General features: G+C 46.9%; 1 protein-coding gene across 2 annotated transcripts in view; it reads right to left on the reverse strand.

Annotated features, from left to right (window-relative positions):
• The window catches only part of Mylk (myosin light chain kinase), a 181,620-nt gene that overhangs the window by 138,608 nt on the left and 19,683 nt on the right, over positions 1 to 23,329 (reverse strand). For both annotated transcript variants that reach the window (XM_059277280.1, XM_059277279.1), the window contains exon 2: positions 1,648 to 1,855. In XM_059277280.1, coding sequence (XP_059133263.1) covers positions 1,648 to 1,855 — 208 coding nt within the window. The remainder of the gene's footprint in view (positions 1 to 1,647; positions 1,856 to 23,329) is intronic.

Consider the following 23,329-nt stretch of genomic DNA (forward strand, 5'->3'; position numbering starts at 1 on the left):
CTGATTATGTCCAGTTCACATGATTTCCCTGCACTCCCAACGTACTCCAGTCTTCCTTAATGTGGATCCCAGAAAACAAGGGCTAACCCAGGCTGCAAAGCTTGGAACTCATGTCCGTTTTCTGCAGAAGCCGAGGTCCAGAGGTTTCAAGTCACACATTAGGTCGGCACGAGCTGGGATCGGGACTCTGGACCGAGACTCACAACTCAGCACTTCTCCGTGCTCAGCTCCAAACAGGAAGCCAGAGAGGGGAACAGGGTCGTTTTTGTTCAAGGGCCTCAATTCCAAGTTTAGGCTTTGTGATCAGCCGGTATATAGAGAGCATGGCTCCAGGATGGCTTTGGACAAGTTTATCCCGAGACTCTGACCAGGAGCCACTTTCTGTCTGGAATGTCCCCGCCACAGGCACTTGAAGGTCATTAAAATGACCGAGTCAGCTAGTTAAGAGAATTTAAGGAGAGCATCCAAACTATGCACACTCTGCTCTGTGGAACTTGTGTGCCCTGCTACTGCGTGGGGGAACAGGGGGAAGAGGCCAAGGGGTGGCCACTAGCCCAGGTGCACCTCACCCCTTCTAGAACCTTCCAAGGCTACCTTCACCATTTATCTATATTGCTCACACACGGTGTCTCCTGCAAATGAGGTTAGGAGAACAGTCTTCTGAAGACAGGAAAAGAAGGTTTGGCTGCATGGTTTATCGGCTCCCAGAATGTCCAGGGAAGCATGTCTTACGTCTGAGGGGCTGGCAGACCCCTTCGACCTCCCAGACATCAGACCTTGAGTATCTGCCAACGGCCTGACATGGAGTGTTCAACCCAGGAGAGCAGCTTCAGCCTGCCAGGGAGACACCAGTGACAAAAACCCCAGCATCATTTACAGTCCAGTGTTTCTCCCAGACACTGATATGTTAGTCGAAATTATTTTGACCACAGAAGTAGGGGAAAAGACAACGGATCACGATTACTTAATAGACAGTATCTCTTTCTGAATTATATATATTTTTATAGTGAGGCACTATTATTCCATGGTGATGCTAATGATGATAGATTCTTTCTATTCATTCCCCAAACACTTGGTATTGACCTGTGCGGAGAATGTTCCAGATGCTGGAGAAATAGTAATAGACAAGATGCCGACCCTGTGTGTCTCAGAGCTGTGTCATGGGTGCTTAGAGGGCGACAACCCAGAAGGAAAAACTGTGAGGGAGGAGACAGGAGGGAGAGTTGGGAGTTGGGGGGTTTGGGCAGAGGCCTGAAGAACACGAGTGCCATCTGGGTGAAAGACCAGGGCAAAAACTCTTGTTTGGGCAAGTAACAAGGTGACATCCCCAAGGTCTTGTCTAGGAAGAGCAAGGCATGGCCACAGTGCAGTGACGGGTGAGGAGAGTGGGAGATGGGCCTGTGCCAGCTCAGTCGTCCCTTGGTAATGTCACATTAAGAGCCTGGTTTTGGTCTGTTTTCAGTCTCGGTGTGATGTAAGTCATGGCAAGGCTGGAACGTGAGCCTGGACATGAGTGTGCGGCCCACAGCCCAAGCTGTGTGTGGCTTCTCTCATAAATCCCTCCATCTTTGAGAGAGGGCGGAAGTGCCGCAGCAGACCCTGGGAACGGCAGCTCGGCTCTGCCGCAGAACTGCCCCTGGGACTCACCTTCCACAGTCAGCTCCACTGTCACCTGGCGGGCACCACTGCCATTGCTGGCTTCACAGGTATACTTTCCGCTGTCCTCCTCACGCACAGTGTGAATCACCAGGCTGAAAGTCCCCTGCACTCCACAGTCCAGCAGGAAGCGGCCCCCGTTGGTGATGGTTTGCCCATTTCTGTGCCATGTCACCTGGGGCTCTGGGTAGCCCCGGACCTACAAGAAAAAGAAACCGTAAAGGCTTCTGTTTCACACACGCTGTGTGCCCTACAGTTCAGAGTTCACGGTTCATATGCATTACACCCTGGGTTGCAAGGACAGTACTAAATAAATACAAGATCTCAATGTTTTGAGCACTGCGACACACACTTGTAATTATAGCACTTGGGAGGTGGACACAGGAAGACTGGGAGTTCAAGGTGATCCCCAGCCATGTAGGAAGTTCAACTGTGGGCTGTATGAGACCCTATATGAATCCCTCTCCATCCAAAACAAATAAACTGGGCAGTGGTGGCGCATGTCTTTAATCCCAGCACTCGGGAGGCAGAGGCAAGTGGATCTCTGTGAGTTCGAGTCCAGCCTGGGCTACAGAGTGAGATCCAGGAAAGGCGCAAAGCTACACAGAGAAACCCTGTCTCGAAAAGCCAAAAAAAAAAAAAGCCCCCAAAACACTAAACCCCCCAATATTAAAATATATTGATTACATGCTAGGAAAGTCATATATTTTATATTTTGTCAATAAATCATTAAGAGGCATCAAGATGAATTCCAACCTGTTTCTCTCTGCAGTTTTCCTGTAGCTACTGGAAACGACACCCCCACCCCTACCCCCACACGCCTCCCTTGGCATTCTCAGGTCAGCTCTTCACCAGCTCTCTGCCTCCGGCAATAGTTACGACTGTCTGTGAGTGCTACATGTTCAGTACTTTTCCAAGTACTCGACTCACCTCAGAGCCTCAGAGCCTCAGAACCCCTTATTCAGCTAGCACGGCTTTCAAAAAAGGGAGAAATGAGGAGATAGACTCCAATCTAAGAATTATCTTTGAGGGATCAGAAAGACGGCTTAGCAGTAAAAAGCACGTGTTGCTCTTGTAGAGGACACAGATTTGGTTCCCAGCCATGTGAGGAGATCTCTCCCATGTCAGAAACTGAAACTCATTGGACCCCTCAGGATGGACGTATCTTCAGAGCAGCAGTGCTTAACACAGCTCACCCACACTCAGTGAGGACCCAGAACTGGACATCTCTGCACTGGAAAACGCACAAAGACAGTGTGGAAGCCTCCTGGGAAGGAAGTTGTTTTTATTACAAAATATTGTAGGGACAGTTTTTAGCCATGAAGCCATTCCAAGGCAGGAAAGAATGGCCTCAGGTGAAATGGAACTAAAATTTGCAGTATGACCCCTCACCCCACCCCACCCCACCCCCCCCACCCCCCCCACCCCCCCCCACCCCGCACACGCTCCATAGCTCCTCCTCTTCCTTCCAAGGTCAGATAGTGATGCTATATGGGCATGAGGGGTACCATCTGCTGGGACTCCGAGGCACCTACATACAGTTCCTTCCCTAAGCACGCTGAAGGAAGGGACACTCTCTCAGCAGTAGCAGTTGTTGTCTTCTTTTTGTGATGCTGGGAATCCACTCCGACCTCACAGTTGCCCTTGGCTAAGTCTTCTGGGCCTTTCTGTTCCCACCACCTTCAGACCCAAGTCTGAGTATCAGGGATACGGATTTTTGTTCCTAAGGAAGGGAGCTTTGACTCCCAGCTAAAAAACTCAAAGCCAACAATCCTTCTTTGATTAATTCATATAATCATCCCTTCAGCGGCGGTTTATAAATCTTATATGACCTGCCTCTCCAGCCCGGCTGATGTAGAGTCAGGCTTCAATGGAAAAGAAAAAAAAATTAAAAAAAAAAAACCAAACCCCTAAACTCCAATCAGTATTATTCATTTTATTTGTGATTCCCACAAACAAACAAAACCGCTCCTTCCTATAAAAATCTAAATTATGCTCGTGACAGAGATAGATCACCCACAAGGAAATGCTTCCACTGTCTACTTCAAAACATGTCAGCAATGCCTGAGGCCACCATGGTCTCACCACAGCAACTATTTCCCACCTTAGATTGACAGAGTGAAGGGGACCACATCCACCTGGGTATAGGAACCCTCACCACTGATGTTCTAAGCCAAGTGTGACAGTGCGTGTCTCTGGGTGAATATGGTTATGGGACACTCCCTTCCTTTCCTTTTTCCTGTCTACCTGTGATATTTCTACAAATGTCACACACTTAGTCATTGTTAAACAGAAGAAAATATAAATGTGCTCCTTCCGTTCAAGTGTCTCTAATGGATTGTGGTCACTCATTCATTTGTTGAAATAAAAGAGCTATACAAATAACCATTATGTGTGTTTGAAGATGGCCCACATTGTGATCCCATATAAAATCGTCACCATATGGCCTTGATCTTGTCACAAACCCTCATACAAAGGAACATTCACACAGCAAGTATCCTATTAAAACAGTCTCCCATGTTTTCAGAGAGCAAGCGAGGAGGTCCTGGGGAGGCTGGTCACACGTGTTATTCGCACTATGTTTATCTTCTCCTGATGTCAGTGAGGTGGGGCTAGCCCACCCTCCTGAAGATGATCCCAGGAGTCCTGTCAGCTTCAGAGCAAAGGGGCTCAGCTCTGCAACCAGGAGAGAAATCATTAACAGCACCCAAGGCTTCCAGGCATTCCAGCAGTGTGCGCGCTGACCCCCTGCAGCAGGCCGCTGGGGGTATCAATGATTAACTGGGGACATTGAGAGCGTTCCAGACCTCGGGGACATAATCCCTTGGTCTTTTTCTCTTTTCTCCTCATTGTCTTGTTCCAAAGTTACCTTTGAAAGGCCTCATTAGAATAATTATTCAAAGATTCCTAAATATGCTGAAATGGGCATGATTTCATGAAGTCAAAGTGTGCAAACAAGACTTCCACAGCTCCTGGACCTAGAGCAAGTCAGGGCCTGTGACCTTGCTCAGCCCCAAGGTCTGAATGACCTGCCGTGTGAATAATGGTCCTGCCACTGTGAAAGAAGCTCATCAAGCACTCCCTAACATCAGGAAAAATCGTTCAGTTTAAGGATGTCTCTATTACCACTGCCTGTCCACTATGCTGGGGCCCAAGCAGGGTAGATGGGAAGCCTTGGTTCACATTCTTGGGATGCATGAGTGGCTTTCAATGAAGAAGCTGCCGTTGGGGTTTTTATGGCCTGGGTATCTTGCGGAGGATGGTGAAAGCCCACAGATGTCTAGTTCTCAGAGGACCTCCACATAGAGAACCTTACTTGACTCACAGCTCCATGGGAGAGGGACCGCAGGCCAGGCTGCTGTTGTAGAATGCTATCCCCCAAGCCTAGCAGCCATCATCTGCATTGGAACAGCTGCAAGAAGCTTGGAGAGAACCCTGAGGTCTGGCTTATTTCTTGTTGATGTTCCCTCATAGGAAGAGGGAGTGGAGAGGGTCATGGGACCCTCACAGCTGCCCGACTGAGCCTCCAAGCAGTCTGTATATCACTCTGCCCTAACGGCATATGGCCTTGTGCTCTTGAGAGTACACAGACTGCCAAAGGTTAACTGGAGGGGACTGCATCTATGCAGCTTTGCAGTCTTCATCCACGCTGGGCTGAGACTTTCTGCTGGTGGGATTGCTTTAGGGTCAACCGTGCTCCGGAAGTAATCCCTCACCCATGCTCTGTAAGTAAGCCAATCAATTCACTGGTTCCCCAAGTTGGACTTTTGTGGAATCATACTTTGTTTTGTTGTTGCGTGTCCCATAAGGAAAGAGGCAGACGCTGGTTTATGTCTCCCCAGGGAAAGAGCTCCATCATCAGCTACCCTGTGATGGGGACCTTGACGGCAGCCATGATGCCAAGTATAATGTCAGAGAGGGAGTAGAGCAGGGGGTTTCCCAGCCTTCTCACATGGCGGATGAAGTGGCACATTGAGGACCACAGTTCTGGTCTCCAGTCTCAGAGGCTGTCTGCAGACCTCACTGTAAATTCCTCATTGAAGGAAAACAAGCTTTGTATAACCAGAAATGGCGATGAAGATCGATGTCTAACAGACCCTCCATCTCTTAAGAAGTGAAAGCAATGGCTGATTCTCCACTTTAAAACAATGCAAAGAGTTCCTAGAAGTTCTTGTCACGCCAGAGGTGAGTCATGGGTTGTCCTCTTGTATTCAGAGTAGGACAGGATCAGGGTCATGTGATCTCATGACATCCCAGGAGAGTTAGGATAGAAAAGAGAGGGCAGTGTGATGGCCAGGCCTCAGTGCCTCGGTCTGGACAGACTTCCTAGTCTCTCTGGGCTGTAATTCCTTCCTATCACGGAAGAGAACATTACTCTTTGGGTATCCGGAGTTCCTTCGGTCTCTAACGTATGGTTTTAAGTGGTGACTCACTGAGTGCTTGGAGAAGGTTCTTTCCTCTCACCTCCATTTTCCTCGGGGCCCAACCCGCAGCCTGGCTGCTCTCTAATTCCTCATATGGGAAAAGCAAGTGACCACAGGAGGAATGTTCGCGAATGCAAAGAGGCTTGCCCTCACTTTTCACCATAATGAGTTTTTGGAACTGGCCCCAATGAGGGTCATTCTGAGGAGAATCATATTTTTGCTACAGTAACCACATTTAATTGGAGGTTGTGTTCTTGAACAGAAGCCCAGTATCAGATAAATCAGGAGCATAACCAACAACTGTCATAAAAATGAAGATATAGCAGTCATAATCCCTATAATAATTTTAAATAGTAAGACTGTGCTCCTGCTCCATAAAATGTCCTCAAAAACTGTTATGGCCTCAAAAGGCCTTTAAAGAAAATGGGACTCCTGAGAGCGTGGTTGGTTGGCAGAGAAAACAGTGCGGCTGCTGAGCAGTCTTACCCTGACTTGTGTCACTGTTCAGGCCTAGAACAATCTGGGAATTCACTCAGGGACTGAAGGGGACCACTCTCTAGGACGTCAGCTTTTTAGAGTTTCCTCTAAAGTGTTGAGGGCTCTCAACGCACTCCTCATTGCCTGGGGCAGACCTTCCCAGCCTGAACTCTGAGCAGGGGCACTATTGCTGACTTCATAGACCTGCCCAGATTCTAAGCCACACATCTGCCTTCTCTGAACTTGATGCAAAGCAAAAAAAGGGATGATTCTGCAAAGATGGAGAGCCTCTGTGAGTCTTCTGATCCCGGCGGGGCCTGGCCCTGTGCACACACTATTGTCCATACAGCTGCAGGGCACAGCTGCAGCAGTCTGTCAGCCAGGACTAGGCAGGACCAAAGAACTGAGGTTTTTGCCCACATCTGGGATGGAGGGAGACCAAAGGAGAGCAGCCAGATTGGGTGCTGGCCAAAGAGAAACAGACTGCCTGGCAGGATGCTGGGGGACCAAGAAGATGCGCAAACAAAGAAAAAACAAACAAACAAACAAATGAGCAGTGAGCCAGACTCATTAGGGGTATCGGTAGGCAGTGACTGATGGATGCTGGGGATGGCTGAGGCCAGAGGATGAGCCGCACCGAGAGTCTTTCCCATGGGAACTTTCCCCAGGCAGACAGAATCTGTTTCCCAACGTAACTGCTGTCTGTGGCTCTGTGCTCTGAACTCCTCATTCTCTAACAAGGCATCCCTATCTCCAGCAGCACTCTCCCCATGCCCACCTTTTTTTTTTTTTTAAAGCAAGTTCTCATTTAACTGCCAAGATGGTCCTTGAACTTGTGATCTTCCTGTCCCTGCCTCCCAGGTGAGTGAGATTGTATGTCTGTGCCACCAGGTTCAAGTACCTGAGCTTATAATACATGCTGTATCCCGTGGTCAAAGACTACAGCACAGCAGGTGGTGACTGGAGAACTGGAAATAAATGAGCATGATGATCCACGCCTATAATCCCAGCACTGAGGAGACTGAGGCAGGAGGATCACAGGTCTACAGCCGACCTGGGCTACATGGTGAGGCCTTGACTTAAGAAAAAAAAAAAAAAAAAACATGTAGAAAATAAAGGCAATGGTGCCACAGAATTGGTGGAAGAAGACTCAGTCCTCTGTTTCCACCTTTGAGTATAATAAGCTCCCCGGGTAACAAAACATCACCTCCCCACCAAATGGACCACAGATACTGTGAGACTAACCTTGTGCGTCTATTAGGAGGGTGAGGAGTGAAGGGAGAGCCACGGCCAAGGCATGACCAGGCTTCAGGGCCCATGTCTGTGTTAGCAGCTGGCACTCACTCCATGCCAGGCAGGCAGGCACTTAATTAAGGCTTAGGATAATCCCCGTGCAGTCCAAAGCCCCAAATGAACCGGTAGAATGCATCAGGAAGAGATCATAGCTGCTGACAACAGCAATTAGGAAGCCATACGCCGTGGCTTTCTTTCATCCCCGCCCCTACTGGGGCACCCAGAGGATGGAAGTGCTGTTATGGACACTGTCACCAGAAGGTGTTCTTTACCTCCGTCAGTGGACGCCAAATGGATCTCCAGGGACACATGTGATGAGTCTCTTCAAGTCCTTGTACTCCGCCACTTCCATTTCCTATGACTTTTTTTTTTTTCCTTTTGTCTTGGGAGCTAGGGCACAGGCACCCCCAAGTCTCTGAATCTGCATGTCTATGGATTCCTTTCTCTTTCTCTATGTAGCCCTGGCTGTCCCGGAACTCACTTTGTAGACCAGGCTGACCTGGAACTCAGAGATCCACCTGCCTCTGCCTCCTGAGTGCTTCCTGACAGCCCAAGGCAACGTATAGGTTGGTGGCCTTGAGTGACACTGCAGTCCCTTTAAAATCTTAAAATAAAAATCCATTCCTTTTTGTCGACAGGCATAACTTCCTTATTCTCATTTAATAAGACATCTGAATCCTTGAAAATGCCCAACAAAGATACAGACGTTAAAGTGTACAGGGGAAACTCTCACACTGATAACTCTTAATTCCCCCTAAGACATGCTTTGCACATAACAAATATTCTGACAGAACTTCAGCCCCCTTTGGGGTGGCTGGGGGAGAACTCTTCCATGTAAACTGTGGTTCTGGCCTTATTTTCGGTCCCCATGGGCCTCCAACGGCACTGTCACTAGCTGACAAGGCAGGCCCAGGAGGTCAGTGTTCTGTGGTGGTCCTTCAGCTTTTGTTTCCAATTTGAGAGAGGTTGCGCTCGGTCATAGAAAATACCACGAAGACGCATGCGGCACTATAGACACTGAAGAAACCAATGCTTTGGTGTGGTTTGACTTGCTCAGGCTCTCCTGCCCACCTTCCCAGGGTCAGCAGCACGGCCCTTCTTAGGGGAACTGTCTCTCCCCACTGTGTGGGAGTCTGGAGGGGAGGCTAATCTGTAAACTGCCTCTGGCCAAAACGCTTGGTTTCAAACATTGGACATACATCAATCAAAGCCAGCCAGTTTGTGCGCTTCCCTGCAATTCCACTTCTGAATCTTAGGAGACCCAAACTGGCAAGACTTAACCCTACAACTGTCTCCTCCACCTCCTCTCCAACCCCTCTCTTTCCCTCCAGAAGGAGCAAACAAGTGAAAATATGAGAGCTCGGATATACAGTGAAGAGAGGTCCTGTAGACATTGCCAGGCAGAGTTATGGTGCTTTGGATCTACTCAATGATATACAGTGATACATTTCTTCTGCTTAGCCGCTCTGGGATTAGTTTCTGTCACCTGTAGACAAGAATTCCTACAAATTCAGGAAGGCTTACAGGCTCTGGCATCAGACCCAGTAGACTGCGGTGTGACCTGACACCTGGTGTGTAGACTGTGGCTGCATTAATCACCAGCTCCCTGGCTGTGGACAAGCAGCTTAACTTACCCAGTCTACCCATCTATAAAATGGGGATGATGCTGGAATCCACATCCATGGGAAAGGGTATGATCAAATCAGATGGCACACGCACAATATTTCATTAACAGATTCCAAAATTTTACGTCCACCCTCTCTTCCTCAGTGTCAGTAGTTCTTTATGTTATCCTGCAATTCACACATGCTTCCAGAATGCTTAACAATATGAAGCTATTTTTGCTATATGATATACCAACAAACACGAACACTTGTGAATAATGAGTGTAAGTGTGTCTCATGTACAAAACTCACATTCTTTTCTGTTTTAAGACAGGGTCACTCTATGTACCCCGGCCGGTCTTAACATTCCTGGCCTTGATACATAGACCAGACTGGCCTAAAACTCACAAAGATCCGCCTGACTCTGCTTCCCTCTGAGATTAAAGGCGTGCACCACTAGGCCCAGTTAAAACATTTTTATAGACAATTTAGAGAATTCATATTTCTTTTTAAAAAAATCCTTTTGTGTGCACATGTGTGTGGGTGGATGCCATGGCATGTCAATCATTGTCATTTCTTCTACCATGTTGGTCCTGGGGATTGAACTAAGATTGTCAGGCTTGTCAGCAAGCAATTGACCTGCTGGGAATCTTCTTGGTCCTGGAAGTTGGTTTATGATTTTTTTAACATTTATTTATTGGGAGGATATGCCTCAGTACATGAGTTTGTATTCTTCATTAGGTAAAAACCTAACACTTTAACTAAGAACGCCTTCTGTTCTGGGTAAACTTGTTGATTATTGCTATCTAAAGAATGAAACCAAACTTGAAAAGTGATCATTATTTTTATATAGCATGGCAAGGTACATTTGAAAAAAAAAAAAGTACAACCTGTCATTTTACCATACCATCATTCCCTTTCCGGAATACCACGTGCAGTTTTGAGAAAGGGAACATCTCTTGAATTTCTGCCTCATTGACTAATGCAATCCTGGAATCTGAAAGGCCATGGGCAAGGCTTGGGAAGGCAGTATCTGGGGTAACTATACTGAGTTTCGAGCGGTCATGGCTGTGTCCAGAGAAAGGGACATACTTGACTGGCAGAAGGGTTGGATGGAGCAGAGAACTGTTCTCCAAGCCACACAGAGGCCATCACCCTTCAACCAGGGGCACAAGACATGAAGAGATGACTCAGTGGTTAAGAGCACTTGTTGCTCTTGCAGAGGACCCAAGTTCATTCCCAGTATAGATAGACAGGACAGTTTACAACTGTGTGTAACTCCAGTTGTAGGGATCTAACACCCTCTTCTGAACACCTTGAGCACAGAGCACACATGTGGTGCACAGACATGCATGTAGACAAAACACTCACATACATAAAACAAAATAAATCTAAAAAAATTAAACCAAAATTGTGATTCGACCCAGTAATTCCACGTTGGGACATATACTCAAGAGAACTTGAAGTAGAGACTTAAGCACATTCATCTACCCATACTCATAGTAATATTCATCATGGTTAGAGAGAGCAGCCCACATATCTACTAATAGATAACTGGAGAAGGGAAAGTTTTACAATGGAGTACTGTTCATCCATAAACTCTGCAACATGGGAGAGCCTGAAGACATTATAGTAAGTGAAAAAAAAAAAAAAAACACCGCCACTACAAAGCTTAAGAACTTGTGTGAGGGACAGAGAGAAGTCAAAGCCACAGAAACAGAAAGCAGAATAGTGTTGCCTGGTGTTGGGGGAAAGGGAAAATAAGAAGTTGTTTATGTTTTTGGCTGTGAGACTAGCCTTTAACAAGTGGAGCCATCTCTCCAGCCCATGAGGATCGAGTCAGGGCGGGGGATGGAAGGAGAGAATTCAGGGAGAGACAGCTAGAATTGGGGAGCATTGGGGGGCAGTGTGGAAACCTAATTCAGTGGAAACTTCTTAAAAGTCTATGAGGATGACCTTAGTGAGGACTCCTAAGAATGGAGGATCTGGAGCCTGAACTGGCCACCTTTTGTAGTCAGGCAAAGCTTCCGGTGGTGGGATGGGTTGCTATTGCTGGAGCTGTTGGCTCTGTCCCTGCACACTCTCTTCCTGCTACACAAGCCTTCTCTCGGAGGCCACCCCGGCACGCTTGTGCAGTGGGGGTTGTTCCGGAAGTCTGGACAGCATGCAATGGAAGCTGCCTGCTGGTGGAGGCAGGGACAGGGGGGCGTGGCTGTCAGCTCAACAGGAATGTCCAGGCTGTGGCCTGATACAGAGTGCTGCTGCCTGGGAGCAGGACTCACAGGGCCAGGCATGGAGGTCTGGGCCTTGTAAGAAGCCGCATTCAAGTTTGCAGAGGGTGACGGGTGGTTCCTAACGCTCTGCCTGCGGCATGCAGGACGCTCAGGAGTCCTTTCCTGGAAGGGTGACTGGTGAACCCCGGGTGGATTCAGGGGAGTACAAGCCTCAGAGGAGTCCAAGGCTCCCACACTTTTGCAAAGCGCCCTCCACAAGCAGCTTCAGCCTCCTCAGCTACTTCTGCCTCATTCATTGCTCTTGCCAAGACAGTTCCACGGGCGGGCGCAGGCCCTCACAAGCTATTGTTCGGGAATTTTAGGGCAAGGCCCTGGGGACCTAGGAAAGAGAAAAGAAACAAATACCAGCAACCCTCAGATGAGGCCCTATTGTGAGCAAGCGACTGGGGTGGTTCTCTCAGTTTGCTGGTGGCGCACTGGGAACACCAAAGGGCTGAGTCCTAGTTCCAAAACCCTCATTTAAAGCAGATTTCGGCTTCTCAGTCTAAGCCATTGAAATCTTTTCTGAAGAAGCATCTGGAAAAACGGAGGGAAAAAGCTGCCCAGTTATTTAGTGAAAAACAAAACTCAAACTTTCCTTTCTGCCTCCCTGCCAATGTCCCTTTCAACTGTGTGATCCTTGGGGAGGACTGTTGGGGGCTGGGGCACAGAGACCTGGCGCTGGGCATCGTCATCCCCGGAGGAGTCAACCGTACCATCAGCAGCCACAGGCATTGGTTAGAAGGCTGGGCACCTTCCCCTCCCCAAAATTTGAGCCCAGGATCTGGGGAGCTGGCTTTGAGTCGACCAACCTCTAGCTGGTTGAGGGACTCCTTAAACCAGGCCATTTCCCAGGATGCTACCAGAGCAGCATAAGGGCTTTCTATGGCAAGGGTTCTGCCGCTCCTTCCTAGAGTGTCTCTGCTCAGAGGCGCAAACTCAGAGGCAGCTTGTAAAAGGCTGGGTTTCTGTCTTCCTATTCTGGTCTTAGGGACCCATAAGAAAGTAAGTGCCACTATTAGATGGAAGCCACACTGCCTACCTTGGGTTGAGGATCCTGCAGACAGGAGTGGCTTCTGTATGGGTGAGGGCTTGGGCTACCCTTCTCAGATAGTTCTGGGTGCAGAAATCCTGGAGTCCTAACTGGTCCTTGGAAACAAATGTATGGCTAGGGGTGTCTCAGTGGTACAAGAACATGCTCAGCCTGGGTAGGGCCCTGGGTTTTATTCCCAGTATCACAGATAAACAGAAAACAAATACATATGACAGTCACCTCCAGACTGAGGAGCTGAGAATAGGAACAAGGGTCAGGGACCAGTTCCATTGGGGAGTGAATGAAAACTGGCAGGGGGAAGAAATTCATAAGGAAGAAGGATCCCTGAGGGGTGCCTGGTGGAGGGACACTGGTAACACCCGAGAAGGTGGCTGCCTCATGGCTTCTGGGAATCCGGGGCCTGTGGTGTGACACCTTGCACAACCTTGGTGCAGTGGGAAGGGACTTGGACCTGCCTAGGCTCAGTGTGCTGGGCTCTGCTGACTCCCCATGGGAGACCTTGATTTGGGGGATGTGGGGATGCGGGACGGCTCGGGAGAGAGGGCTGGAGGGTGGAGGGAGGAGGGGGATCTGTGGGTGGTATGTGAAGTGAGTAGAAAATTTCTTAAGAAAGAAAATTGAAAAAAAAAAAATACTGCCTCATAGCTGGGGGGAGGGTGCAGCATGAATGAAATCCTATGTTCGTTCCCCAGCACTGCATAAACCAGGAGTGATGGTGCATGCCTATGATCTCAGCACACAGGAGGTGGGTGCAGGAGGATCAGGAGTTCAAAGTCATCCTCAGCAACAGCGAGTTTGTAGGCAGCCTGGGCTGATGTACAAATTTATTGCCATACCCCTAGGGAGCCACTTTAACATAAAGCAGTTTAGAATCGCCAAGAGGAGCCAAGCCACCCTATGGCATAGAAGGAATGGGCACACCTGGGGCCCAAGGGCTCCTCTCTCACAGTGGTACAGCCTATTCCAAAGCCATTTCTATTCTAGGAACTCAGCACTGAGTCTAGGCCAGGGTCCCATTTCCAAGGCTGGTGTTCACTCCTTCCTTTTTCTGGACACAGAGAAAAACCCGATGCTGCCGTCACCTTAGGCAGTAAACCTGAGTTTACCGCCCCTGCAGATTCTGCCCCACCTAGGTAATATGCAAGCCATGCATGAAGATGAGGGTGGAGACAAAATTCTCAGTTTTGACAGTTCCACTGGGTTCCCTGAAGAGAGCACTCAGTGAACAAGGACAACCCTGGCCCAAAGAACACCCAGTCTCCTCCTTTGCCAGGACCCCTTCACACCCACGCAGGGGAATACTCATGCTTTACTTATATTTGCCTCTATATGTCATACATCAGAGTTTTCCTCCTAATACTGTCCTTCAGAAACGTGTCTACACTGTTGGTATACTGGATGAAGGCTCTAGAACCAAGCAAGGCTGGTGGAACCAAGGGAGCTATTTAGAGATGTCTGTGTTGGTTACTTTTCTGTCGCTGTGATAAAACACTATGAACACAAGCAACTCATGGAACACATAGCTTATTTGGGCATACGGCGCCAGAGGATTAGAGTCCATAATGGTAGGGATAGCATGGTGACAGGCAGCCAGAGCAGGAAGCTAAGAGAGCACCTCTTCAACAGCAAACGAAGCAGATGGCAAACTGGATGTGAGGTGAGGCTTTAAACTCAAAAAGCCCACTCCCGAGTGATGTACTTCCTCCAGCAAGGCTGCGTCACCCACAGTCTCTCCAAATAGGACATCAGCCAGGGACCAAGTGTTCAAATGCCTGAGCCTATGGACAATGTGTCATTCAAACTACCACAGTACCCCTCTCTGCCTGTCATTCTGCCCATTACTCTCTCGAGATGGCCTGCTGTTCTCCCCTCCCTACTCTTCACCAAGTGCTCCCTTCTCTATAGTGATCACATTTTTAAGAACGGTGTGCATTGATCATAGTGCAGACTGCTTAAAATCAGGCCTGGCCTAGAAAATCCAAATCAACGAATCACTATGACATCACCTTCCATATTTCTCTGCCTACAGCAAGCACAGGACCAAATTTTCCATTAAAAAAAAAAAAACCCAGGGTTTTCTCATCATATTATTTGATGAGAGATTTATGGGCTGCCTCCAGGTGCAAGGGGTTGGAGTTATGAATGTTTCGACTTCAAAATACTGGAACCAAGGATATTTGGATGATTTTATTGGAAACATGAGCTTTTTTTTTTTTTTTTTTTTTTTAAACAGGAATGGCTAGAGACCATCTGAGATGACCACACTTATGCCAGCCACACAGGTTATGCTTTTGTTTATTCCAGGTATCCTGGACACAACTCAATACAAAACCGAGTTATTTAAGAGAGGGGACCAGGCACTGCACCTATTTCAAAGTTCTTGCAATGCCCAACAGGGCCACTAAATCCTGGCTAGACTAGCTTGGCTGATGCCTCACTCTCTGATCTTTGGATTCTTGGCTTAGACTGCAAAAAGACCTGTGTCGATTTCCCAAACCAGGCCACACGGCTGTCCTCTCATTGCCCCAGTGTTTCTCCTTCAGTGGCCTCTTTGTGGCATAGAATTCATGGCAGTGCACAGCTAACAAACCTTGCCTATTTCAGAGCACGGGACTGTGATCACCTGTGGAAAGAACCACAACGGTTCTGCCCATCAAGAAACTGGTGAGTTAGGTGTGGTGGCTTATAACCGAAATCCCAGTACTCAGAGACTGGGGGAGGACTGGACTACAGAGTGAGACAATTGAGAGAGAGAGAGAGAAAGAGAGAGAGAGAGAGAGAGAGAGAGAGAGAGAGAGAGAGAGAGAGAGAGAGAGAGAGAGAGAGAAAGAGAGAGAGAAACGAGAGATGAGGAGAGGAGGGAGAAGAAAAAAGAGAGAAGAGAAATTCTCAATTACTGATACTATTTCAAGCACAGAAGACAAGGCATTGTTTTTTTTTTTTGTTTGTTTTTGTTTGAAAGAGAGAGGGAGTGGAAGCAGAGAAATGAGAGGTTGATATGATCACATTTTATTGTATACATGTATGACTTTCTCCAAATTAAAGAAAATAAATGGAGAGACTTGGGGCGGGGGAGAAGAGTCTCTCCTTATGTTGCCCAAGCTGGTCTCAGAGTCATGGACTCAAGGAATCCTCCTCTTCAGTCTCCTGCAGTTGGGAGAACAGGCATGTACTATTGTGCCCAGCTATCAATACACATTTTTAAAATTAACTATATAGTTTCTCTGGTAGGTTCCACAACCCTTTACTTATGCTTTAATCACTTCGTTGATTAATTCGAGTTTATTATGAATGTATTTATTACTACTAGTTATCATGTGAATGAAGACTACAAGGCTGTTCACAGGACTACAGTTGGCACATGACAAAGAGTAAAATGTGACTCTCAGAATCAATGTTCTATAAGGACAGAAGCTCAAAACAAAAAAGAAATTAGGGAAGGAGTCCTGTAAAAGTTCTACACCACGGACCAGACATAACTTGTATGTGAAAAGGACTCAGTTCTAAATGTCATTAAATCTTAATCTGCACCAACAGAACTCAGTGCCCAAACTAAAGGAAGGTAGCTCTTCTGATAGAATGATTATGGGTGCACATGCCACGAGTTTGCAAGGCACGGATGAAGGGCTCACCATCTGAAAGGTGGTGACAATGTGCAGCATCCAGTCAGCATGTTGCCTGTGCTCAACTGAAACTGAATGAACATGCAGAGTAGTTGCTGGAAGCAGGCACCCTTAGCTGGGAATAAAACCCAAAGGAGGATATAATAGTTTCAATGATATGACAAGCTCTGGTATGGAAGTTTACACACAGAATCGTGCCAAAGAACAGAAGCATGGGTCCACATATATGTAGGCAGATGATGGTTCTGACAGGGTGGGACAATGCCTGTGCAAAAATGCAGACCAACTGCAAGATGGTAGATCTCACCTCCAGAACATTTCTACAAAGCTGGTGACACAAAAAGCTATCATAGTCCCTAAAAATGACTTACAACCCAAATCTTAATGCTCCAAGAAAGTAACAGAGCTGATCACATAAAAGTGAGAGGGACTATGAAGGAAACAATCCACTTATATACAAACAACTCCTGCACTACACATGCAGAGCTTGATATGGTCTGTTCTGTGAAGGCTTCCACGAACCCAATCCTAAACTCTCTCTCCAGCACTTGACCAGGAAGTTGTTTTTTCATCTGCTCTATGGTCCCACTGTGTCTCAAATTCCTTTCTCACCAATTTTAGAGGAATTTATTTTTCTAGAAAAGTATTTATTTCTTTCAAGATTATGCTGTCAGAGGTAAACTTGAAAAATCTCAAGTCTACTAGCTCCAGATCAGTGGTGTGAGCCCCACTTCTCAATTTCATGTATTTTTTCTGATTTTCTTTGACTGGTCTCTCTGGGTTTACAAGTTTTCTATTTCGAAGATCAGTAAATTAAAAACTAATAAATGTATGGCTTATAAAAGTATGGCAAATTCAATTCCTACACCTTGCTGGGATGAAGATAATTACTTGAATTTCATTTTTTCTTTTCTATGAAATTAACACAGTGATGTTGACCTCACAAGGCTTTCTTAATAGTTGAGAAATGTCAATGATTCTATTTGTGAGATTTCCCTTGGATGATTCCCAATGACCACGATCGTGGATGTTGTTTGTTTTCATTTAATTAAAAGATCAAATATTTATTAGAATCTGTCAGCTGGGTGAGGTGGTACACACCTGTAATTCCAGCACCATGGAGCTAAGGCAGGAGGACTATGAATTCAAAGCCAGCCTGGGCTACTTAATGAGCACCCAACTCAAAAATAAAAGAAAAGAAAAAGTAATCTAAATGTGTTAAAAACATGATATATTAAAAATAACATCAAAAACAAATATTCCATTATTAAATATTATCTTGGAGCTGGAGAAATGGCTCAGCAGTTAAGAGCACTGTATGCTCTCCCAGAAGAACCAGGTTCAATTCCCAGAATCCATATGGTGGCTCACAACTGTCTGTACTATCAGTCTCAGGGGATTTGATGCCTACTTCTGGCATCAGAGGGTACTGCATGCATGTGGTAAAACAGATAAAACACTCCTACACGATAAATAAAAATAAAGGGAATCTTTTAAAATTATCATGAAGAGTTGTAAGGAATGTAAATATCCTTTAAGTAGTAACTAAATATATAGCTTTTACAACTATAGTTATTTAATATCTATAATTCAACTTTTATTAAAAATGCTCTTGGTACTGAAAAGACTGCTCAGCCATTAAGAGCACTGGCTGCTCTTCCAGAGAATCCAGCTTGAGTTCCCAGCACCCACACAGTAGCTCACAAGCATCTGTAACTCCAGTTAGAGGGTATCCGATGCCCTCTTCCGGCTTCCAAGGTCACTAACCATGAACATGGCGCACAGGTATACATGTGGGCAAAACACCCATGCACATAAAATAATGATGAGAATAAAATAAAATGCTATCATTTCTGTGTGGATTGATTGTTTTCTATAAATTCTATATTAAAAAACCTATGATAAACATTTTACTTTGATGAATGTTTGTCAAAAAATTAAAAAATGTGACTTACTGGGAGTCAAATTATGCACACCAAGGAAACATTTTTAGAGAGGAAGTTAAAACAGAGGCTTGTGGTGACTACATGTCCCCTCAGAAAGACAGACAAAGGGAGCAGTACATTGTGCTTGTCATTAGAAAATTCAGCTGAGATGGGCATGGCTGGTGACCAGCTGGACTCAACTAAATAAGCTTCAACGTGGCATCTCCTCAAAGCCCTGGCGGAAGCGCCTCTGCAGAGGGGTGTGTGGCTTCACAAGGGACAATGTGAGTGTTGGGCATTGGCCATGTCCACATTCTCTAACTGGTGCCCAGCAGGACAGCTGAGAGGATTTAACAGGACCTCCAGTCCACCCATCAGGCATCGGGTAGAGGGCCCAACACCTGCTCAGAGTGTCTACCCTTCGTTAACTGGACCTGCGTGGGCTCCAGGAGAGGTTAACTCCAACCCCTGTGAGAAATACTCATGGCCTACATCCTCTTGGGTTCTGAGCTGGAGCCTGAAGCTGAGCAGAGCCACCACACACTCCCAGTCAAAGCTGCCAGGCCCCTTGGCAGACTCCTGGCTGAGCTCCGTCGGCCGAGCGAGACAGCTCTGGGGCATGGAGAGCAGAGAGGGGCTGGACGCCAGCCTCTCCCAGCTGTTTTCAATAAGGTTCCACTTCTGTGGTTGCTGGCAGATCTCTGGAAAGATCTGCACCAACCTCACATAATGTTTTCCATCAAACCCACAATTAAGTAATATTCTCTTAGCTCATGAACTGCACAAGAAACGTTTTTCCTGTCACTTCTCAGTTCTCCTCAGGAACCTCCTGAGCAGCAGGTCAGGCTGAGGTTATAGGCTTTGGCAGGTCAGGGGAGAACGCCGCACAGGCCTCCAGAGACCAGGCTGCTCTTCCTCCTGCCACACAAAGATGGAAGGCTGGGGGGTCCCATGAAAGCCATACTGAACACAGCATTCACTTCCTCCCCACCAGCCCTGTCAATCAGTGCTAATTTTATAGGTAAAGAAAATACCTATAGCATTTTCAAAGAAGTCAAACAATTTGTACCAGGTCCCCCCAATTCAGGCTTATTCCACCACAGCCCACCACCATTTAGGGGAGTCAAAAAGAACCACAGGCAAGAAAGTGCCAAGTATCAATAAGCAAGGCCAAGACTTCACAGTCTTTTGGCAAGGTCTACCATCAGTATTCCCCAGGGATCACGCTGCGAGGGTACTGTTAAACAGTATAATAATACTCCTAGAAAGTTATAAAAATAACTCCTAGAAAGGCGTAGGGTGGATGCCACCTTCTCTGCGAGCTCTCCTCAATGCCTCTCAGCCCTAACTTTTACTGTGCGTTTTATCATATTTTACACCCTGACCAAAGAACACCAGGTCTGGTTCCCTCACTACTGTTTTCCCAATCAGTAAACCAAGGCCCACTGGCCCACTCAGCACTGTTCCCTTCTTCTGTGCTAGACACTGGCAATAAAGAGATGACCCAGGACTAGTCACCACTCCACAGGAATGTCAGCTCTAAGAGGGGACAGGGGAAGGAGACTCAAAGTGGTAAATCCTAGAATGTAAGCTCAGATTCAGTGAAGATCCAGGCACATCTGTTTCAGTACCTCAGTCAAGCTGCATCAATACAGGCAAGAATGGAGTCTTAGGATGTCCGCTTCTTAGGACCTCTTTCAGCATAGCTGTCTTTTAATATATGGAGGGGACTGAGTTCCAAGAGGCCCTGTGGATACCAGTCTGTAGATGTTCCAGTTCTTTTTTTTTTTCCTCAGTTCTTTTAAGAAAATGCTTTATAGCATAAAGGGGGCTGGAGATGTATATAGCTCAGTGGCAGAGTTCTTATTTATTTATTTAATGTGTGTGTGTGTGTGTGTGTGTGTGTGTGTGTGCATACAGGAACCCTCAGAGGTTAAAAGAAGGTGCCAGACCCCTTGGGACTGGAGTTATTCGTAATTGTGAGCTGCCATGTGGGTGGTGCGGAACCAAGCCTGGGTCCTCTGCAAAAGCAGTATGTGCTCTTAACTGCTGAGCCCTCTCTACAGTCCCAGTGGCAGGATTTTTGCTGAGTATGTGCAAGGCCCCTGGGTTCAATCTCCCAGCACTGTAAAAATTCTAAGTAAAATAAACAAATAAAATGTCATGAAAGCATCTGTAGCACATGCATAATATCTAAGACAGCATGAATGCCATGTGCATAGTCAGTACACTATTATCGAGAGAAAAAGGACAAGAGAAACAGCCTGGGGGCTGGAGAGACAGGCAGCTAAGAGCGTGCGCTGCTCTTGCAGAAGACCAGAATTCAGTTCCCAGCACCCTCTGCAGGTGGCTCACAACCGCCTCTAACTCCAGCTCCACAGGATCCAAAGTCTCCAGCCTCTGCAGCCATGTGTACATACTACCCCAACACACATAATTAAAATTTCTAAAAGAAATCTTAAAAAAAAATAAAAAAAAAAAAAAGGAAAACAGTCTATACAAACACACGCCATTTTCTTCCAAATATTTTCCATTTGCAGCTGGTCGAACCCACAGATGTAGAACTCAGAGATGCAGAGGACCAACTGTACTTGTCACATGCCTCTTTCAGGCAACACAGCAGGGGTGACACTGGCCTTGGGAAACTCCCCCATTGCTCCAGGGAGTGCTGCCCACCATGTGAGCTCCCAGTCTGGGGCCCGAAAAGGAAAACTGTCACATACACTCTGAGGAGGGATGTGACTGCAATGGAAAGATTTAAGTCAACAAAGTGTGGATCAGGGACATGTGGTGTGGAAAAGGAAAGGGGAAAAGAGCAACAAGGACTTGACCCTGGGTCAGTGAGATGGCTCAGGAGGTTGTCAAAGCCTGACACCCCGAGTTCAAGCCCCGGGGCCTGCAGGATGGAAGGAGAAGACCAACAAGCTGTGTTCTGACCTTCATTTGTTGCAGCATGTAATTTTTTTTAAAGGAAGCCTATCCAGTGGGACAAAGCCAGTGGACGTTTAGAGGAAGATGGTTCTCAACCACATCACTCTCCCCAATTCCCAGCCTGGAGCTTTCATTTCTTATCATTTATCAGGTCCTGTGTGGGCCCTTTCGTGTCCCTACTCTGGGCTATATGGAGCTGTCTGAACGTCAGAGAGAAGAGATGTGCCTGTGAGTGCTCACCGCCTCTCTCTCCCCTCCCACCGCCAGACACCTCACTCTGGGGGTCCTGCCTCTGCTCATCCAGTGCTGGGTAGCAGGCTCCACCAGCCCCTGTCTGGTACAGTGGTGGACTACGCTGGAGGGGAGACGCAGAGTGAGGTCTGGAGGATTCCAACTCAGAAGCAGTTTGGCAGAAACAGAGAAGCAGCAGCCTACGGATGGACGGAGGCTGAGAGAAACTTGTGGGGAGAGATACTTGATCAACTCACAGACCAGAGAGCTGAAGGGCCGTAAGACTGGGGTGGCCTTTCATCCCTTTCTGATGGCAGCTTAAACTGAAGAATAGCCCTTCGGAAAGTACTTGAGATGAAAATCTTTTGTCCCATTAACCTCTCTACTGCCAACTAATCAATCTCTAGGAAATTATAATAAATAGGAAATTAAAAGCTTTATATATAAAGATATACATGTGAAGTCAATTTAAAAGAGGAAATATAGAAACCACGTAAATAACTGTAGCCATGGGTTGGAGGGGGGAGATGATTCACCAAACAGCCGTGTATTTATTGTATTGAACAGAATAGTAACCATTAACGTCACATGACAGTGCTCTGGAAAATGGCCGACACCTCAGGTGAAAAACAGAGGTTTACCTAACAGTATGAACGACTTTACTTGTGACAAAAGCTACCGGGCACGCACTCTTACACATGCAGCAATTTTGAATGACATTCCATCCAGACAGTGCCAGAACAGCGTCACTTCCTCTTTACAGACAGGAAATGACTTCAAGAGTAATCAGGCAAATTACCCAAGGTCACAGCTGGTGGAGGATAGGGCTGAAGTAAAAATGAAGTCCGACTCCCAGGCACGACCATCTAAAGGAGACTCGACTCAGAGAAGAAACACAGGGCAACTATCACGTAAACAGCAATGGTGCCACACGGCCCAGCAGACCCAGACTCAACCTTCCTTTTACTTTTGCTCTTCTAGCTGTTTCCTTAAGCAGCAGCATCTCTACTCTGACGTTGTCTTGAAGAGGGACTGTCAGAGGAGCGCTGTGGGCAGCCCAGTGATCCGACTCCTGCTTCCGCAGGAGCTCCGGATTATCTAAGGCTTCACGTGTCATGTGTTTAGATATTTGTGGCCAATGATTATCCAAAACATGGTAAACAGAAAAGTCTGGAGACAAACCAGTCCTAAGTTTAGACAGTTTGGTTGTAGAGCATGGCTATGATTCCTCTATTGTATCACTAGTTTATCATCATAGATCTTCCACTGTGTCTAATTTACAAATTAAATTCAGTAGTACATATGTAGGGGAAGACAAACAGTATCTAGAGGGTTTGGTACAATTTGTGGCTTCAGGTGGCTTTGGAATGTGTCTCCATATGGAGATAAAGGGTCCACTGTAGCAAGATGTCTCCACATTATTAGACAACTGCTGTGCACACCTCTGCTACTGTACCAGCCTCCCAGCTGTACAGTGAGGTGGGGATTATTCCCATCACACCCGTGGGGCTTAGAGAACACAAGCAGGAGAAATCCCAGCCCAGATCTGCCTGTGAGGCCTGCATCCTTGCTAATCTCTCTACCACTCTGATGCACAGACGAACTTGGTTTCCTGCCTCAGTGTTTCATGGCAAGGTCTGGAAAGTACTTGTTTGTAAGCACATGGTGGACCTCTCCAATGTCTCAGGGATGAGAGTGAGAATTAGGACTCCACCATATCAGAGTGTGGTTTGGTAACTCCAGGTAGCTAAGTGCATCTTGACCTCTTCCTCAGGGAGCACTGGTCTACCTGAAACCACAAACTCTACTGAATCCTCTATCTACTGTTCGTTTCCTCC

Source organism: Peromyscus eremicus, chromosome 12 (genome assembly GCF_949786415.1).
Source record: "Peromyscus eremicus chromosome 12, PerEre_H2_v1, whole genome shotgun sequence".
NCBI lineage: Eukaryota > Metazoa > Chordata > Mammalia > Rodentia > Cricetidae > Peromyscus > Peromyscus eremicus.